The sequence below is a fragment of the Vanellus vanellus genome (genome assembly GCF_965231255.1).
Source record: "Vanellus vanellus genome assembly, chromosome: 5".
Classification (NCBI taxonomy): Eukaryota; Metazoa; Chordata; class Aves; order Charadriiformes; family Charadriidae; genus Vanellus; species Vanellus vanellus.
This window is the reverse complement of record NC_138910.1, coordinates 56,662,653-56,683,143: the sequence shown is the minus strand read 5'-3', so window position 1 is coordinate 56,683,143 and position 20,491 is coordinate 56,662,653. Positions and strand designations below refer to the sequence as shown.

General features: G+C 40.5%; 1 protein-coding gene across 1 annotated transcript in view; it reads left to right on the top strand.

Moving 5' to 3' along the window:
• Positions 1-544: 544 nt before the first annotated feature.
• Positions 545-20,491, top strand: part of DENND1B (DENN domain containing 1B) — a gene marked incomplete at its 3' end in the record, with an annotated part of 159,598 nt that continues 139,651 nt past the window's right edge. The window contains exons 1-2 of the mRNA XM_082483579.1: positions 545-648; positions 3,429-3,493. Of these exons, the coding sequence (XP_082339705.1) occupies positions 632-648; positions 3,429-3,493 (82 nt within the window). The 5' untranslated portion in view covers positions 545-631. The remainder of the gene's footprint in view (positions 649-3,428; positions 3,494-20,491) is intronic.

The window sequence follows — 20,491 nt, the reverse complement described above, 5'->3', positions numbered from 1 at the left end:
TAAACACCCTCGCCGGACTCATCCGAGGAGCCTATTTCGCAGCGGCTGAAGGTGTCCGTGAGGTGAAACGCGACGGCCGCCCATGCTGCCGTACCTACGCGCTGCCCCACCGACGAGCGGCCTCGGCCCGGGCCCGGGCCCACCGCACCGTTCCCCCAACCCCGGGAAGGGGCTGCAGCCGCCCCGGGCCGGGCCTGGCCTGACGCAGCGGGGCCGCCCGGCCCCGGCGCACCTGCGGCAGCGGGCAGGGGCTGTACGCCGCCGCTGGCGGGGGCAGGCCCCGCGGCCCCCCGCCGCCTCCCGCTCGTCCCCGGGCCCTCCCCCGCCGGGCTCAGGTGACACCGGCCCCGGCGGCTCCTCGGGCCGCCGCGGAGCTTCCTGGTTCCCAGAAGGTGCCGGAGCGGCTGCAACAGGAACTGAGAGACGAGGGGGAGGAGGCGGTGCCGCCGCTCCGCTGCAGTCGCGGCCCGAGCCGGGGGAGCGGAGCAGCCATGGGCCGCCGCCCGCCGCCGCGCTGAGCCGCCCCCGCCGCCCAAGGGAGAGGGGCCGGCGCTGCCCCCTCGCCCCTGCCGGGCGGGGCGCTTCTCCCTGGGGGGCGCTGGAGCAGCCGCCGGGGGCCCGCGATGTGACCATGGACAGCAGGTTCAAGTGAGTGGAGGGGGGGAACAGGGGGCGACCGGCGGGGCTGTCAGGCGCGGCGGGCCGAGCTGAGCTCCGCGGCGGGCAGGCGGCGAGTAGGCCTCGCAGCCGCCCCGGCCTGCCGGGCCCGCCAGGCAGGGAGGGAGGGAGAGAGGAAGGGAGGGGAGAGAGGAGGGGGAGTGGGAGCCCACCCGGCGGGAGCGTGCGAGGGGCCGGGCGCGCCGCGGCCGCTGAGTGACAGCGGGGCGGGCGGGAGACAGCAGGGCCGGGAGCTGCGCTCCTCGCCGGGCCGGGGGGAGCGGGAGGCGCACAGCGGCGGGGCGGCGCCCCCCGCCCCGGCCCGGAGCAGGGGGAGGAGGAGGCGGCGGCGGCAACGGCGGCTGCAGCGCCGCCGACCGCTCCCCCGCCCCTCGCCGCCTCTCGGACCCGGCGGCGGCCCCAACGCGCCTGCCCTGATATCGCCCTCCCGCAGCGGCAAAGGAGGGGGAGAAGGCGCTCCGGCAGCCCCCGGCCGCGGCGGGTCAGGGGCGGTGGGGCGCGGGCGGAGCGGTGCCTGCGCTCTGTCGGCCTGTGACGGGTGAAAGGGCATGGCGAAATGGTGGCAGCTCGGCCCTGAGGCGGCCGCAGCCCCAGCCCCGCCGGCCCGGCTCCCTGCCTCAGGCCTGGGCAGCGCCGCTGCCTGCAGTGACCCTGCCTGCGGCAGCCGGGGGGGCAGAGGTTTGCGACATATCTTCTCCCTCCAGTAATTACAAACCTGCTTTTTGCCATTAGGGCATGGCAGGTGCCAACGAGATTTTTTCAGGTGTTCGGAAGCACTGCTCTCCAGCCTTACCCGTCGGGAGCTGCCGCCCGGTCTCGCTGACATTGGAAACCGACAAGATGTTGAATACGGGTTTCAGAAATTGACAAAAATCTGTGTGTAAATATACGATGAATAAGCAGGCTGCTACCGGGTAGCTGTAAAGGAAACGAGAGACAGTCTGACAATTCTCAGATTAGTTTGACACATTTTTGACACTTCTAAGCGTAGTGGGATGTGAAGAGTAAACTTAGAAGCATTTTTTCTGCAAAAGCAGATTTGCAGTGGTATAGTGAAAGACGGAAGGCAGTGTTACTTCAAAGAGCTTTCTTCATGAGGGTATCTCAGCCAGGAGCTGAGTTAGAAGCCCTCATTCGGTGTTTGTAACACTTTAACTGATTCACAATAAAAACCCAGCATTGCGTGGTCTGGGTTGTAGGAAGAAACAGAAGGGGCAAACGGCCTGAGAGTATAAACCCCGTGCCTGAGCTAGAGTCAGGTCGTGGGGAGATGTCACTTTTTTTAAAGGAAGGATTTTTGTGGTTTGCTTGTCTAGGTCGCTCAACCAAGCCAAGCCTTATCAGTTTCATTCTGAACCTGCTTGCCAGCCAGAGGAACAATGGACAGACTTTAATACCAGAGTAAATCTCCAATATCCTGGATTTAGGCTGTTGTAACTCAGAGCAGAATTTGATCTCCTACACGCAGGATCAGTAGATACAGGATTTTCCCAACTAAATGCTTTAAAATACGATGCAAAGAAAGACAGTGATATGGGCAGGTTATGTCTCCATAACCTGAATTAGACTATAATTGCATATCTCAGTTGATGGTGGTGCTGAGGTCACTGAAAGCATGTAGTGAATCAATTAATTTGTGACAGCTGAAATTTTCCCCAGCTCAGCCTTTGGATTTAATTCAAAACTTTTTCTTTAAAGAAACAACAGTGTGTTAATTTGCTGAATGTTTTATTTGAAGCATTCTAGAAACCTGGAATCAAGTCTTGGATTTTTTTTTTTTTTAATTTGCCTAAAACTCCAGCTGACTTCAGTGTGAGCGTTACTCAAGAAGGGAGTTCAAGTGTGAGCCTTTTATGTGGTTAAATAGATAATTGATATGGGTGCGGTTATACCACTTCTTTTTAATATAAATAGCAGTGTGCTTGGTAGGCAGAGAGAGGTGGGTGGTACAGTAATGGCATTTAGAACTGTTTTAATAAATATTTAGTATGGGATCAGGTTGAGTGTTAATTGCTGTTAGCATATGCAGTTCATTATTATCAGGTGTGTATTTACTGGGGAAGGGAAAGAGGCATTGGCCATCACACAGAGCTGACCACGATGGCTGCTGCTGCAGATATGGAGGCTCTGTCTTCCTGGCTAGCTCGGGATTGCGTCCATTCCTAGTTCTTGCATTAATGTTTTCTCATTCACTGAATCACGCCTGAGATTCAGCCTTTAAAGTCAAAGTCAATGATCAATACCTTGTGAAAGAGGAAGCTAAGTGATTCTCAGGTGGTGGTAATCGTATGCATTTAAAAGATAGCGGCTAAATTCATGGAATTAAAATGAAAGTCTGATGATAGGCTATTCCTATTAAGTAGAAATAAAGTGTAGCTTTATAAAAGGCTGGTCATGACTCCATTAGTATGTTTCAGATTGAGTGATAAGGATTTTAGTAGCACTTTTTTCCAACTGTTAGGTGTAGTATGATGGAGTGACTTAAAAGCTATTTGATGTATAAGGCAGTGGCAGTATCATTGAAACAAATCACAGTTTAGCTTGTTTATCTTCCTTTTTTTTTAAGACTGTACAGGGAAATTTGACTTTTTGGTTCTTCCTTAAAACTAACCTGATTTCTAATTTTATTTTAAAGAAATTTTTATTTATTTATATTTTATTCTCTAAAAATAGTGTTTCTACTGTGTCATATGTTTTCCATTCTATCTGAAGCATATAGTTGATTAATTGATTGTGTTTACTTCTTCTAGGGAAAATCCAGAACGTACCTTTGATTTGGTACTGAAAGTAAAATGCCAAGCATCTGAAAATGAAGGTAATATGCCGTGCCTACTGATATTTATTTATAGAAATGAGAGGTGGAAAAAAATAGTTTGCATCCTGATCCAGTGTCATCTTATGTTTGAATTGCTGTTGGACTGGGATTATATTAGAAAGTGACTATGGTTATTTTATTGCCTTTTAAAACCTATTAATGTGTTACTTCATAGTTGTTTTTTCATTGTTATATTTTCATTTTGGTTATTGTAAAAATATTTTTGTTCTGAGAGAAGTACTTGCAAAGCTTGGAGTAGAAATGTATCTTCTACAGTTCTTAAGTCTTAAAATGTTGATTTTATGTAGCAAAACAATTGACTTCTGTCTGTCAGTGGAATGTTAATTTTGATCAGTGTCAAAGGGAGAAAGTAGGTTCTTTTTTGAACAACAGAAAGAGACCTTCTTTCTAGCTGATGTTTGGCAGCTGCTTTGGTTTGATACATGATACAAACAACAATGAGTTCTGACTTGAGCTTCTATTAGCCATCAGTTTCACGTCTCTATAAACACGTGGTAAAAGAGATGTAGTAGTGTAAGAGTTATCTGAGAGAGGCTTTTTTCTCCTTGGGTAAAAAGAAGATGGGATTTCCAGTGCTGAAATTAAAGTGACCTCTAGAAAGTCCATTGGGGGAACTCGATGTTCTCATCTAAGATTGTTGGCCTTATTAAAACACAGGGAGAGACATCGTCTTGCTGGGGTTGTGCTGTAGTCATGTTAGTCTGCGACAGCTATGTCTTAATCACAATTGTAAAAACAATAAACTATATCTTAAAATTGAGTATACTTTTTATCCTGCTGTGGGGATGTATGCTGTTTCCAGAGTTTACTACTCTAACAGGTATAGAAACCTGTAGAAGTTTATAGCCCCAAACTACTCCTTTTTTTTGTTTTAGTTTCAGCCAGCATTTCTGCTCGTGGTGTCATAGGTACGTGCCTACTATGTTTAAAAAAAACGCATTTTTGTTGAAGCTAAGCAATTGTAGTTTTTTAGGTCTTTTCCTGCCAATCCCAACAGGCGTTTCTGTACCTGTTGTATTATATATTATCCATTATTGATATCATAAGTTCCTTTGCTTTCCCCTCCCCCTCCCCCCCCCCTTTTGTTTTTTCTCCTCTTCATAAAATTGTTCATTTAGTTGTAGAATGAGATCTCGGTCCTGGTACAGCCCTTGGGTATTTTCACTTTTTTTTGTGACCAGCCAGTGTCCTTCGGTTTATTGGCTGCTTTTTTGATTTGCTGTTGGTACAGTCATGGTTTGGGAAATCAGATGGGCTGTCCTGCCTCTCTGGTCATTGTTGTGGTTTGTACCATGGCACATTTTACCTTCTGTTCTCTTCCTGTGGAAGTTTTTACCTTGGTGATTTCACAGACAATATCTGTGAGCCCTGCTTAGCTACTTGACTTCTGATCTGTTCCTCCTTGCATTGTGCATTTAGTCTCTGCCTCCGCCTGACAGCCCTTCTTGAGGGCCCATTCGCAACTTGGCTTAGGCCCAGCTTCCACCTGCAGATTTTATTCAATTTCCCTTCTTCCTGTCCCTCCTGAGAGCTTTACTGGTGATAATCCTTTCAGGACTTCGTGTTGAAATCTTGAAAGATGTGGGGCTTTTTCTTCTGTGATCAGAACATGGATCTATATCCTTTTAATTCCTTTTGTCTCCCTTTTGACTTCTGATTTTTGTTTTGCATCTTTCTACCTCTAGTCTCATAAGAAGCCACTTCTCGTTACCTGCAGCTTTGTGAATGACCGCCTACGCCTGAATTCTGATCGTAGTCACTTCCTTGTCTCCCTCGGTGGGCATTTCGTGCTGTTTGTCAGTTGGCCTCTGTGGAGAGTAATGTCTTTAAGAAATCTGTGCATCTCCTTGAACTGTGACCTGAGTTAATGTGGAGACTGTATTTGTGACTGTATTGTGGGTGCACCCTCTTCTATTCCAATATTTGCTATAATCTCTTCTACCCCATGTGAGTACAGTTGCTGTTCGCCCGTGGGGTGGCCAAAGGCAAAGAGGAGGTCAGAAACTAGTCATTGGAGTCCACAGCGCGTGACTGGCGAGGGGTTTAGGGGTGTCTCAGCTGGCCTGGAGGTTGTATTAATGCTTGCATGAGTCTGCAGATTGGCACAAAAGTACGGTCCCCTTTTACCAATCAAATTGCGCTGGCTGAATATTCCAGTTACCATCCTGCTGTACTTGGTGATCTGTCTGGGATTTGTTTTAATTTCTTTCATGTTATATCTAATTCAGATAACAAACTCACTCCAGTGAGGCCTTGACATCATATTTACATGTAGTATTACGAGTACAGTGATGTATCAAATTAATATATCTGAATGGTAAAAGTTATTTAAAGGAAATTCACAAGGGACAAAAGTGTATTGTCTTCACCACCACTTTAGAAATGGAGCACAGGGCTTGTCATGCTAAACAGGGAGCTTTCAAGGTTGGTTTATTGTAAGGCCTAACAAATTTGACAGTTACCCTGTATTGTAGGTCTTGCCTTTAAATAGATTTTCATGCTAGGATAATCTTTTGAATATATCATACTTTAAAACGTGATCCATTCACCTGTTTCTTTGCTCATGCCTCTTTCTTTCTTATGAAAGAGATTTGTGTTTAAATAGGGGCTTTCTCCCTCGCATCCCATCTGCTCCTTGTGCTTGATCCTGAAGCTATGTCAGGGCTGAATTTGTGAGATCACTGTCACCAGTGTTGCCGTGGAAATATCACAGCCACAAAATTATGATCTCCCTGCATGAGTGAGCAGCAGGAGAAGCTGACTTAGGAGAGAGGAAGACCTTAATGTGACCTATGTATCTTCAAGCTTTTTCTTTTCAAGATTAGCTGTAGTGTATGTTCTCCTGCATTTTAATTTTCCTGTGCCAGCGTGTAACTGTTCTAACAAATAAAAATTGAGGTAGCCCTACTGCATGTGTAGCTATTAATAAGATCTCTTTATGAAGACGCTATGTGCCTGCAACAGTGTGACATGATGAAAAATTTTGCTGCTAAAATTGTTATGCCTTTGGAAAAGTATTTTTAGGTAACTTCTTAGTTATAGCATAGCTCTTGAGGAATGTTATTTTTTTTTTTTTGATCTGACAATGTCCTAGGGCTGTTCCAGCTATAAAGGATCATACGTAAATGAAGTGCAGCAAGGTCTATATGTATTGTTAAATTTGTTCGACTCAATGTAAACACCTAAGAGGTTTCATGTAGGTTAATATAAACTTACTGCTTCGTGTATGGTAGCTAGCTCCTGAATTGGTTACATGTCTTCAGTTATAGCTGGATCAAAATTTTGTTTTCCCATTGGATACCTGTTTTTTGTTTTTTTTTTGTTTTTTTTTTTTTTTTTTTTTGTAATTTAAGAGTAGCTTGCGTACTTGAATATTTATTTCTTAATACTGTGTTGTTGACTGAGTAGATAATCGTTTGGGCTGCTCTCTCTCTGTTTGTTTAAAACCACAGGAGTGCACAACAGTATTGCTAGAATAGTGATCTTCTAACCCTTCTCTCATTTTTGGGGCAGGAGAGAGAAAAAGGTACTTTTTGCATAAATATTCTTGTAATTGAGCACTCGCTCCATTGAATTAATAGCATGAATTGTAACATTTTTTACCGTTGCTGAACAAGCTTTGTTTATTCTTCACTCGGGTTATGTTTAAAAAAAATAAATCTTCTCTTTATTAGAAGGCCTTAATGCCTACTTTTAGCACAAAACAGGATATGGTTCCATCAACAATTTAGAATATATTGCTTACTGTATTTTCAGACTAAATGATGCTTTTGATATCACCTATGACTTTACCTTGAAAGGTGCGTTTCAGCTGTATTTATGTAGACAGTTGAGGCATATATTCCAAAGAGCAGAAAAAAACCCTTTAGGACCAAAATGAGATTGTAGCCTGTGTTATAACTTCCAGTCCTTTGCTGCATGGTCAAAATGGTAAGCATCAATCACTATGATATGTTGAAACATAGTAACTAGGTAGTGTGACAATTTTTTCTTGGGAAAATTCATAACCCGATTCTGGCAAAACCTTGGTGAACAGAAGTTAATTCATCTCAGAGTTTGCTAAGCGACTGGGAGATGAGTGCTAAGCTATTCTAACAGCCCAGTGTTTGTTAGTTGTGAATTTGGCTTGCAGCATCAGTAGCACCTTATGGCAAAAGGTTTTACATTGCCTCCTAGGCAATTGCAACTGTGTCACTCCTTCATGGATGAGCAAATAAAAGAAATAGCAAAAAATTTTGCCCATTTCAACATCATCAGCTCATCTTCTGTATGAAATTTGCACTTACAGACCCAGAGGACAACTTGATAGCAGATACTAATATTATCAAAACTGTTGTGTTACTTTAAGGATAAGCATTGCACTTAAGATGTAGGGTAAAAAGATGGAAGTTTTTTGCTCTTTGGGCTAATACCTTTTCTAGGGTGTGTTTCAGTTGTCCTGAGTGCTTTTGGTGCTGTGCGACAGCTGCACCTACAGCAACTTTACTTTTCTCCTGGCACTCTCTTGTCTCTTGGAGGTTATACTGTACCTGGTGCTGTAAGATATGTTTGAGCCTAGAAATTGGCTAACCAAAGCAGTCTGCAGGTTTTTGTTGTTTGGGTTTTTTTTTCTTTCTTTTTTTTTTTTTTTCCTTTTTTCTATCCAAGTCCTTCCATCATGAAAAGTGAACTGAATTTCTGGAAGGTTCATGTTTCTGAACTCTTCCACAAGACATGTCCAAAATAACAGTTCCAGTGCAATCTTTGTGAAGAGTATATACTTATCTATGCATACATAAATATATACCGTATGTGCATACACACATGTATGTATGAACTTTTGATTTTGGTTAAATGTGCAAAGATACAGTTGGTAATTTAACTCATTGTATAAACTATACGTCCTGTATTGATTTTATTAAGACTGGATTGCAGAGTCCAGACACAAAAGGCAATGGAAATCTAGCAGCTAGCAGTAGAAAGGCAACGTGCAACAACTTTTGTGAACATAAGGTCTTCAGCATTTCAGTCCACAGTTTCCCAAGAAGAAGATGACTCAGATTGGTTTCAGTTTGTGTGGTTAAGAGAGTTGCTGTCTGCTACACCTTCATTTTCTTTGATTATAGCGCATATGAAAAGCAGCAAAAGGGCTCCACGGAACGTGCAGGTACATCCAGGAACTTCAACCACTGAATGTCGTGGTTTGGGCCTAGGACTGCTTTAGTCCTGACTGCTCAAGTTTTACTTGAAAACTCCTTTGAAATAGCAGTTCATTTTCTGTTCAAGCAAAGAATAATTGTTTGAACAAGGCTTTGAAATTTGATTGCTTTGTCTCTATTTCCTCTTTGAATGTTAGGAAGCCTTCTATAGCTCTAGGGCTAGGATATGTGATTTTCAGAGAAGATGTTTAATAGGTTGAGTTAAATTGCATTAATAACTCCTGTAGTTTATCTTGCCTGTTCCAGAATGATAACAAATCTTAGTGATGCATGATCTCTAAATTACTTTTCTTCAAAGAGTCATCTTTCCATTAATTTCTCAAGGAAAAGCCATGAAAACCAGTTTAATGGTGTATCAGTGCAGTTAAGAACGACATGAATTAAGTCTAGGAATTAGGCCAGAAATGCAGAATTCTTTGTATGAGGTTTGATTGTGGTCTGTACGGTACTAATAAGATATGTAGTTCCATGAAGGTCCAAACTCTGGAAAAAAGTTTAATGTAGTTGGTAGTTCTGTCCATGGGTAACCTGTCTGGCCTTGGTAGGGTTTTGATTAAGAGTCTTCCAAAGCTGCTTTCAGGGTTGTGGTCAGAGCAAACTGTTTTTTCTTCTTTTTTTTTTTTTTTTTCTTCGTTGTAGAGAGCTGTTTATTAACCGCAGACTGAGCCTGTGGGTGTGACGTGCTGATCAGATAACTCTTTTCCTCTGCTGTACTTTTTTTTTGCAGAGCATCACTTGAACCTGATTAAAAAGATAATTCTATCAGTGTAATACATGAAGTCTGCAGGATTTTTTTTTTATAGAGCAATTAAAACTTTTGATATAATCTTTATATACTGCCAACCTTTTTCACTGTTGGTTTTAACTGGAAGGATACTAAATAAGTACAGAAAGTTAGGCTTCTCTAACCTCTAACTTTTCAAAGCACACTGTTCTTCAGGTGACTGTGAAGAGCAACTATATGTTGCTATGAACTAGATAAACTTTCTTACAAGCCATATTTATTTGTAGATTTTTAGTCTCAAATATTGTGTTACCATATTAGAATTCATTTTACACCAATAAAAAGTTAAAGGCGCTTTTTCAGTTTGTACAATGCTGTTTCAGAGCATGGGCTAATTATAGTCTTAGATGCAGTTTTTATGTATAAAAATGAAGGCGTTCTTTCCATAGTCCTCTGAAGTTTCATTAAGCTTAACACCTACCCTGCCCCAACTCATTCACTCATGTGTTGTTATTTAGGTCAGTGCTGCTTCCCTGTAAAGGTTTCTTGTTTTTTTCTGTTGAAATTTTCAAATGGTGGTACCTAAAAAACTTGGAAGAGGACATTTAATCTAGCCTGGTTGCTCTACAGGATTATTGATTGATTAGGAGCAGAATATTTCACAGTCCTTTGTTAAGGATTATGTAAAAGTTTTGAGGGCAAAAGCAGGTAGTGCCTGAGACTGTGCATCACTTTTGTCCTTTTTGACAAAACCAAGGAATATAAGCCAGAGTTTGTCTGAAGCTCTCTTGTGTACCAGCACCAAGTGTACCTCTAAGTCCTTCATAAATTACAGACTTTTGTGTAACTTTAAACCCTTCAGTTGTATCTAAATGAATGTTTTCATTATATTCAAATATCTTTCATTTAATTGGAAAGTTCCTCGGGGTATGAATGTTGTCTTCTGTGTGTTCGGACAGTCACTAGCAAAGAGTGGGTGTTGGAGAATTAAGAACAACAAAAATAATTTAGGCAACTATGATTTTGCATTGAAGATAAAGACTGGCATTTTGGTGCTTTTTACCTTTTCGTTTCATTCTCCAGAGACTGAGAAATGGAGAGAAAAGGAGGGTTAGTCATTCCAGTTTTCAGCTTCTCTTCACAGATGTAAAAATGTGGAGGAAAATATTGCTGCTTTTCAATGCCTCATTTCCTACAGATTTTTTTTTTTTTTTTCACCAACCTACAGAGATTCTTGGATGTATATGTAATTTGGGGGTGGGTGCAGATATGTACGTGTAGGAGGGGGAAGGGTGAGAGCTGCTGGAGAAATAGGTCAAGGAAGCCCTTTCTCCTATCTCCCCTGCATCCTTACTGGGGAGAGGGGACCTCGGTGGGGAGGGATGACCCTACTCCCCAGCAGCCAGTGTACAGTCCTGGGAGGAGCAGCAGGCTCTGCTCTACTCCAGAGATTCCAGCTGTAGTAATGTGGGGGCAGGCGCTGTGGTATCAGTGCTGGTAGAGATGAATTATTCCCCTGCAGGCGTTTGCCCGGCTGTGTCATTTTTTTATGTAATGCCATATACCGCTTTCAGCAGTGTGATTGGATTTTGGGCAGTGAAATTAAAAGGGAAAAACTTGATGAGTTAACTAATAAAAATATTAACTTGTTATAAAAAGAATTTTGTATAAAATTCAGTAGAATGAACTTACTAGTATTAATATAAGTAAATAGAAGCTGAAAACAGCAACCTGTATCATGAAATCACATGAAAGTTGATGTTCCTGTGCTTTTTTCAAATTTAATTTTAGTTTTGTTTTAGTACTTAACTGTTTGAGATGGCTGCCTGGGGGATAGTTTGTGGGCTTTTAAATTGCTGGCATTCAGAAGTGTTAAGAGTTTGCGTATTTTTCTAAGCTAATGTCAGCCTGCTTCTGCCCTCCCACACACTGAAAAGTCCATCTTACACAGAGGTTTATCGTTCTTTAAGGAGAGATGTTACTCTGCGAGCTCTCTTCATAGGGTTTTAATAGCTTGTCTTTAATGTACAGAAGATTTAAAATCTGCTTAAAAAGCTTTGAAAACTGTTTAAACTTTCAAGGTTTAAAATGCTTTTTGCAAAGCCATAAGACACTTCTCTCTCTTGCACTGGCTTGAAGAGGCTGAAGTGTAGGGTTTCCTGTCTGGTTCACAGAAATAGTCTTTTTAATTCTTCTTCCTTTGCCACTGGTGATATTATCTGGGGATGCAGATACATGTAGGTGCATGTGCTCATCATGTAACTGTTGGGATAGATACCTCTGTTTATTAATAAAATAAAACATGATCAGGGCTACAAAGTTATATAACTGTTCATGAAGTCTTAAAACCCCCTGAAGCCAAAGTAAGTTTTCCCAGTAAAGTGCTATTGTTATTCCTTAAAATATTTTTTTAGCAGTAAGAGCAATTTGAGCATAGTACCTCTTTGCAACTGATGTGTTAAGAATCTGTATTTTTTGTGGTAGGCTGACATGTGATAACTCCAAGATCCAAGTAGAAACATTGTATTTACAGGCACATACTGAGGATGAAAGATGCTACGTGACTGACAGATAAAGTACTAGAATGGTGAAAACTTTAACTTCTTGTATTTGCCTTTGACATTTTTCCACGTGTCTTGGAACTGTAGCTCTACGTTTAGAACTGAATAATTTGGGTGTACAAAGAGTTCTTACATTTTATGATTCTGGTTTAGGAGAAAAGATTAAAACTTAATACTGAACTTTATATGGAAAAGAGAAGAGAAAAAGCAGAAGTGGTGAGAGAAAAAAGGCCTGAACAAGACTTTGGGTGTGGTATCTGCATTTCCTGAGCTGGGAAAGCCAAGGCAGCAGTTTACAGTCATACTGTCTTCCCTTGCAAAATTCTTAATCCTCGTTTGGAAGGTACTGTCCAAGTATTAAATCCTTAATTAGAAATAAGGCTTGAACAACGCCCTTAGATTACATTTCCTAGAGCTTGAATCTGGATCTGGTTTCTTTACATGTTTGAGTTGGGTATTCAGATGTAGATTAAAATCTAGCTAAAATTACAAGGTTGTGTCTGAAAATATCATATTAGTTAGGGCTTCTGTGTTTATTTTAGGACATATTTTACAAACTTTCTTAGTTAATGCCAAGTTTTAATCATCATAGAAGCATAATGGCAAAATACCTTGGTTACCATTGCATTTTTCCTTAAACTAGGAATGGGAAAGAGTGACACAAAGAATGATTAATACTTCTGCTTACCTTCTAATAGAGAACAAGAAATTCCTATTCATCTGACTTTAGATGCTGTTCACATCAAGGGTTTTATTTGTCTTACCAGTTGAACCTGTTCTATAACACATCTAAATATTGTAAATTTATGGTGTCATTGTGTAGATGGAGTTAAATGTTTGCTTTTGGGAGGAGGCAGTTCTTTTGCTCTGTTATTGGACAAGCTAAATGGAAAAATCTGCTGTCTTTGTATTTAACTACTGATGCTAACTGTTGAATTTAACTGTGTTACAAGAGTTGCACTTGACGCAGAGAAGCTGTGCTGATGATTGTTATAAGGCACAGCATCATTTCCCTCGGAAGTTGCAAAGGAAAGCTTAACATTTTAAGGCAACTGGTTCCAGGAATGGATTTGCATTATTGAAGAATGATGATAATTTTTATATCCTTGGCTTAAGGTGCAATATAAAAAAGTAAACGTAAAAGTGTTTTGTGTAACAGTGAATGTGTTTATATTCTGTTTAAATGCAGAATAAGAAAGAATAACAGCATAGAGGTAAGAGGCAAGGATTGTGTGACAGTTGTAAACTTACCTGGAGGTTTGTAATGAGTTTGAAATAATGCAGTGAAACCACTGTCTTTGCAAAGACGAGAGGGAAACAGTTATTGGAACTTAGTCTTGCTAGCAAGAGCTGATCATTCATGCATCCTCTTCCTATCCTTTGGAGGCTATTTGGCTCCTAAACTGTGTTTGTTTACTGTTTGTTTGTGTTTTACTTCAAATAGCTAGCACCGCTAAAAGCAGCGTGTGAGGTAAGCATCCTTCCTGCTTCTGGTGGCACCTGGCAGGCTTGCTCTGTGGGTACGCTCGCCGTTCGGCTGGTGGGGCTGCTTCTGGAGCTGACAGGAAATGTTTCTCACGCAGGTCTGATAAGGAGGAACTGGTGGGATTTTCATGCCATGCAATGTAGCATAGGCTATTGTTTCATCTCTGACCATTAATTTCAAGTTTTTGGATTTGTTAAAATAAATGTGTTGCCAGTTCAGGAAACTGAAAATAACTAGGGATGCCCTCACTGTGTCCTGTCATCTTCCTGATGGCTTCTGGGCTTGTAGGGTACTCTGAGTGTTGGAATTGTGTCGGGGTTATGTTGAACTCCTCTCCTTTTTGAAATGGGTTCAACAGCTTTGCTGGTGCCTTCCAGTTTTCTGTTCACATAGTAAAACTTAGCTCTTGAGGAAAAACACAAATGGTCAAAGTTAGATCCCTGTCACCCACGGTCACTTTAAGGCATTGGGCATTTGGAGATAGATTAAATTTTCATTTTGTGTAAACAAAATTCTGTCTAAAGAGCACAGCTATGCTAGATTGTTATCATGCAGTAATTCATAGAACTGAAAACAGTTAACAGTATCGTGACACAACATGGGAAATTCTGAAAAACTTTGTGTCCAGGAAAGAGTTTTGCTGGAATTCATATTCTAGGTATCTTCTCCCTGCTAAGAATATTGCCAGATAAAAAAGGACTTCAGTTCCCTCTCGGCAGATGAATTGCTTACTTCTTTAGCTGAAACTAATGAACTTTCCCTGTCATGTCACAGGTAGCTGTGATGACAGTGGTTGCGTGCCAGGACAGGTAAAGCTTTCTGACACTGGCAACTGAGTTAGGTGAGGTTTTGAGCATTCAATTGCAGTTTCGATCAGGCATTTTTAATTGGTGCAGCTGAGTAAACCCATTTTAGTTTCTGAGTATGGGCATGTTGCATGCAATGTAAGTATATGTTTACATCTGCTTTTACTTGGGGCCAGAGCCCTGTAGCATCTTGCAAGGTCTAGTCTAAAAATGCTTGTACAAGTGTCAGCCAGAGGAAAAAAAGTCAGATCAAACTAGCATGTGTAATTAATAAGTAAGCAATTTAAAAAGCGAATTCTCTTTCTCAGTCTTGATGTAATATGCTGTAGTTTACAAAGAATAATTTGAAAAGTATTTTTTTTTGCATTCTGGTTCTGATGTTAGAAATGAGTGCTATGGAAATGCGTGACAAAAGAAAATAAATGCTTGAGATAACCACCTCTAAAGTGCCTGGCTGAAAACATCTTTCACTGGCAATAAAAACCATAATAAATTAAAGCTTCCCTTAAGTTCTTTGGCAATTAGTGATGGTGACTGTCTTCTTTTTAAATAACGAATTTTGTGTGACGTTGCTGGACACTGACAGATTTAGCAAACTACTTTGTCATTGAGAACACTTGTCAGGCCTCGCAATCCTTGGAGGGAATTTGCGTTGTGGTTTCAACAGTGAACAAAGCAGAAATCCTTTCAGCTCCTACTATTGGGGAAAATGATGAAGGACAGGATAAACCAAATAAAAAAATAATAAAAATAAATTAATCTACCAGAACTTTTAGTGGAAGTGAAATAGAATGAAGGTTCGAAATAGAAAGGTAGGTGAATTCCTGTTGGCTGTGGACAGCAGAGCTCTTGAAGCCAGTAAATCCATGAGGATGGGCAAAGCCTGACCACTTGCTCTGTAAGTGGCTGGAGAACATGAACTTGGTTTCCTTGTATACGATCTGCTTTGTGCATTTTAAATAGATGACAAAGATCTAAAATTGCAGCATGCTTTGAAGCTTGAGAATGAGAAAAAGTACTTTGCTTCCAGCCCTAAATTACTTTAGTTCAATCTGTAGGCTTGCCTGACTCTCCTAACATGGGACTGAAGGTGTCTCAGCTCTGAAACGCTGCTTTTCCTTTGCATTTCCCAGAAAACTTCTTGGTAACAGTATTTGCTCTCACAGAACCCATCTGTATGGCTTCTCCCTGGGTGTTTTGGTTGGTGAGGCTTTCTATGATTGCCTGACTCTTTTAAACTGAAAAATACTCTGTGTGAAAATGAAGATACCTTGTTATAAGACGTTCTTTGCAAAAGGAGTACCTGGTAGATATTCTGGCTTTCTGGTGAACAGTGGCTGTACTTCATACGCTGTCCAAGTTTTAAAATGCTCAATAGCCCATCTAAAGGGAGACATGAGTATCGAGGACAAAAATTTGTCTCTGTATGCGGTCACTTTAGTGAGTTGTGGCCTGGGATTGCAGAATGATCTGTGCACTCGCCAGTTAACATCATCATTAATGACTTTGTCAAAAGAGTCTGAAATTAATTAAACTTAGGACAGTTGCAGAGGCACTCATGGTTGTATTGTAACATGGATTTAGAGTCAATCTGTGTAAAGTAAATATATACCCTTAGTATGTGCGATTCTCCTGGATTCCTGCTGAGAACATAACTGGGCTGTGTGTGGAGCCAAATCAGAATTGCTCACATTGTGTCTTAAAAACATAATGGAATTTTATAATCTGGTATTGTCCATTGTTTGTTTTGTGTCTCACCACATACGCTTCTCCTTATATCTTAATATAAACTGAGAAACTTGATACTGATGGATGCTACTAGGGTACTTCTGCTACTGGAGTTCTGGTCCTGTGCATTTTGACACTAGAAATTATTCATCTAAGCATGACCAGTATGTTTTAATTGTCAGCACATCTTGAAATATTCATCTTTCAGTAAGCAAGACAAAAAGCCTTGCTAGGACAGAAAGTGCCAGAACAGCATAAACAATAGTTACAAACAAAGTGATGTTTTGAAGTGCTTTGTATGCAACAAGACCAAAGTGATTTTAGTGGTGGTGGTTGGGTTTTTTTGTTTGTTTTGTTTTTAGGCCTGTGTTTAGTTAATGTTGCTTTGGATGTGTAGAACAGTATGTATTACTTAGCATGGCAGTTAATATAGTGGCTTTGTGCTAGTGGGTCAGAACACAATGCAAATCGTGGGACAGATACAAATTGCCTTATATGAGATAAAAGTTGAAACAGTTAAGTATTACAGAAAGTGCGAAAGTGCCTTTCTATTGATTTATGTTCCAGAACCTCAATTTTTTTGAGTCGCAGCAGTATATATTCAATTAATCTATTTCATGGGAATATTAGAAGTCATGTCATATATGTAAAACAAAAAGAAATGATAGTGTATGCTGTGTGTTATCTTAAATTAATATTCCTGTAACAGCAATACTGATCCTTTACAAGAAAATAATACATCTTGGAAACCAAAGAAACCACATTTGAAATATAAATCAATAGTTCTAAAGTTTATTTACCCTAATACATTCATACTTCGTTCACCAACATTTCTGGAGGATTTTGTTTAACTCTACAGTGTATCAACTAGACATACTGGAATGATGTGAGTATTGCAAGTATGGAGGATTAGGCAGAGAGCCAGATTTTATTCTCAGATCTATTTTGAACACCAATGGCTGACAGAGATGAATTTGAAATAAATGTTTTCAACTTCATCAGGTTCTTGTTAAAATGTTTACTATACAGCAGGGATGGAAAGCGGTGGTTTGTTGAGAAACACTATTGACTCCTTAAATCTAAAATTCTCAGACATTATAATATAATTCTTAGTTATCATCAAATAAAATAGGTGAGCAGTGAAACAAGAATGCTTTTTTCATGTGTAGCTGTGTTACAAGTTGTGGGCATTGATAGAATGAGCAGGTGCGTGGATAAAACCTGCTTTATGCATGATGAACTGCAATCCTCCCCTCTAGAAATTCCTGTGCCCAGAAGCTGATCACATACACCAAAGGTATGGCGATACAAAACACAATATCATACAGAGTACCAATCAAATGTGGTTTTGAATGGTAGTAAGCCAACAAAGAAAAGCATTTTATACACAGTAGACAAAATACCTTCCTAACTTGTGGCTAGATGGCTCATTAGTTATTAATAGGATACAAAATCTTTCAGTTCTGGAACATGTTTACAGAGCTGGCCAGATTTTTTTTTTTTTTGAGTCTCCTGTCATTGTCCATGCTTCCTCCTTTGCATGTGTGAGGCTTATGTTTTCATTTGCCTTAGCAGCACTAAGGAAAAAGGATGAAAAAAAAAAAAAACCACTTTGTAAGGGCCAGACATAATCCTAGATTTGTGTTGGACTTTGCTGATGTTGAGCTTCAGCCCAACTGTGGAAAAAAAAATGTTTGCAGAAAGGTAAAACACATACTGTATGTTCGTAGGAAGTGCAGCCACCAGTTACCCTTGAAGGGGAGTGAAGAAAGCCAGGATGACATTGCTGAAAGCCTGAGTGATGCCTTACTGTGGGCCATATCAATGAGCTTTACTGCTTATAAGCATCCATGAGGCAAGTTCTGCAAATAAAGCCAAGTCTTTGAATAGCATTTTCCGGGAAATGGACACTTCGAGTTTGAAATGAATGACTAATACTGAGCGCAGTGCATTTCTTGGTAGTAGTTTTCTGGCGCTAGTGATAAGCATTACTGTCTTCTGTTCTACAGCCTGTCTTTCCGTGGGCAGCTAGCAGAAAGCAAAAGCTGTCTTAGTTGTAGTGCGGCTGCACACAAATTGTGTTGGTGTAACTTGAAGCAATAGTGAGGGGAAGAGCACTCCTGAAACTGCCACAAAGAAAATGGTGTATGTATGCTGGTTCTCATTACTGGAAATCAAGATACAAGTACATTATAGAGACAATATATGTCTTTCCTAAGTTTTAGCTGTTTCTGTGCCTAAAGTAATTTGTTTTTAACTACCATTTCTATAATATCAGAAAATGACCTAAGTTATTTAGCTGTAGGTAAAGAACCTTTTGTGAACACCCCTTCAAGCAGGAGCCAGTGGGGGTGAAGTCTGTGGTTAAGCAACAGTTTCGCCTCCCATAATCTGAGTTTGGTGGGTAAGGCAGTGTAGAAAACTTACTGTATAAACTTTTAAACATATTTAAGCAGTAGACAGCTTTCAAAAAAAAGCCTCTTTATAAGCTATTGTATCATGAAATATGAGGGGACTGTGATTGTGACCTCCTTGAAACGCTGTAGTACTTACTATGGAAAAGATGAAACAAGACTATTCTTAATACCTTTGCACTTCAGCTGCACATCTATGTGAAAGTTACAACTTCCTGCTCACCTGTAACTTCAAAAAGAAAATTGTTCTAGGCTTTATTCAATTAGGAAATTTACCAAAAGCTTCATTAAAACATTGTTAATGTTGCCTGATGCAACAGCAAGACGTTGTTTCAAGATGCTCATAATCCAGGCAAATCAGTAAATTAATAGTTTAAATGCTATTTTACCCATAGCTCATCAAACATATCCTTAGTTGCTTACTGCCTTGTCGCTCTTCAAGGAATAGCAGTCGTGAGAATGGTACCCACTTTCTGCTTTTACCTTTAGGGGCTTGGATGCCTTGCCAAGAAAGAAGTGTGATTTGGCACCTCTTTCTTTTGATCTCTTTTGCGGCAGGGGAAGCTGAAAGGACTCCTGTCACCTCGTACTACGGTCCCAGTGTTGTTTTGCTTCTCTAAACTTATCCCGCGTAAGAAGCTGGCCAAGCAAAGCTAGTAGATTTCTGTCACTGTTAATGGTGAATGGCTCCCTGTGGCATACGGAGAGCAGCTAGGAAACGTGGAAAGAAAATGCAATGAGCAATGACTGATTTAAGAGAGGGAGCAGATTAGGATCGCGCTGGCGCGTAGCATTGCTCTTCACGTTCTCATTTTTAAAGGGGAGAATATTGCTGAAGTCTGCTCTCAGAGTGCAAGGTACCACACAGATGTGTTACATTTAAGATAACAGAGTTTATTTGATTTCTTTATTTTTATTCAATAAACGCTAGGTTAATGTGCAGAGAATAATGAAGGAGACTATGCAGTTTTGTTAGTTCAGGCTGAAACTTTTGCCACATTCATAATATGTTTTTAGCGTTTCAGAGCATCTGATAATTGCTTCTGTTAATACCAGATCAGTATTGCTTTCTATGTAAACTACAGGATTTAAAAATAGATCAACATTTTAAAGAATTATAAAAATGCATGAATCTGCTATGCTTTCTTTTTGTTATCAAAGCCTTCCTGTATATTTAGCAAAGAAATAACAAACGCTAAAGCGTGGGTTTTAAAACTGCTGTAGAGTTTCATTCCAAAAGCAAAACAAATAAGTGATGTATTCATTTACCCTTTATTAGAACCTTTTAGAACAGTGTGTAGTCAGAGTTTTCTTAAGTAGTTTTCAAATTTTACTGGAGGATTGTGTTCAGTAACCTTTTTCTTTTTAAATTTAGCTGCAGGGCTTTGTGGTACTTGAAATGACTCATGCGTTGTACCACGGCTTAAAAACTTACACCCTTTGTATGTGTAGAACTATGATTCCCATTTTTTGAAGCAGTTTTAGTAACTGTCTGAGATTAAAATGATTAAAGAGCCAAAAGCAATGGTAGATGAGTAATTCTTTGTGTATCTGTCAGTGTTAAGAAGGGGTTTAGATGTACAATTGTGTGTAGTTTACTTTCTTATATGTGATGCTTCTAGGATGGTGCATATTGCATAATTGTTTAGATGTTAATTTGATTATATGCTTGTAGATCAAGAATAAAAAACAATATAAGTAATTTTGTCTCTAAGAAAGAACAAGATGGTAAACAATAGCATATAGATGAAGAAGAGGACGAAGTAGGTCAAGTCATCTGTGCAGGGTGATTCTTAATCACATTTTTTGTGTGTTTGGTTTGTAACTGTCTATAAGAGAGATTTTTCTTAGCACATCAGAAATGAGATTTCAGTATCTTGCTTGGAGCCTAATCAAGTATCCCCTTATCATAGTGGAGTTGGTTCCTTGTTTTGCTGTCTTCTCATTTTTGGTTTTAATTTTGGGTGCAAGTGTGTGTGGGAGGAAGCTGTGACTGAGGTTTTTCGTTAAGGAGATGCTTTGTAATTTGAAGAACAACAGAAATGTATTCTTCAATTAGA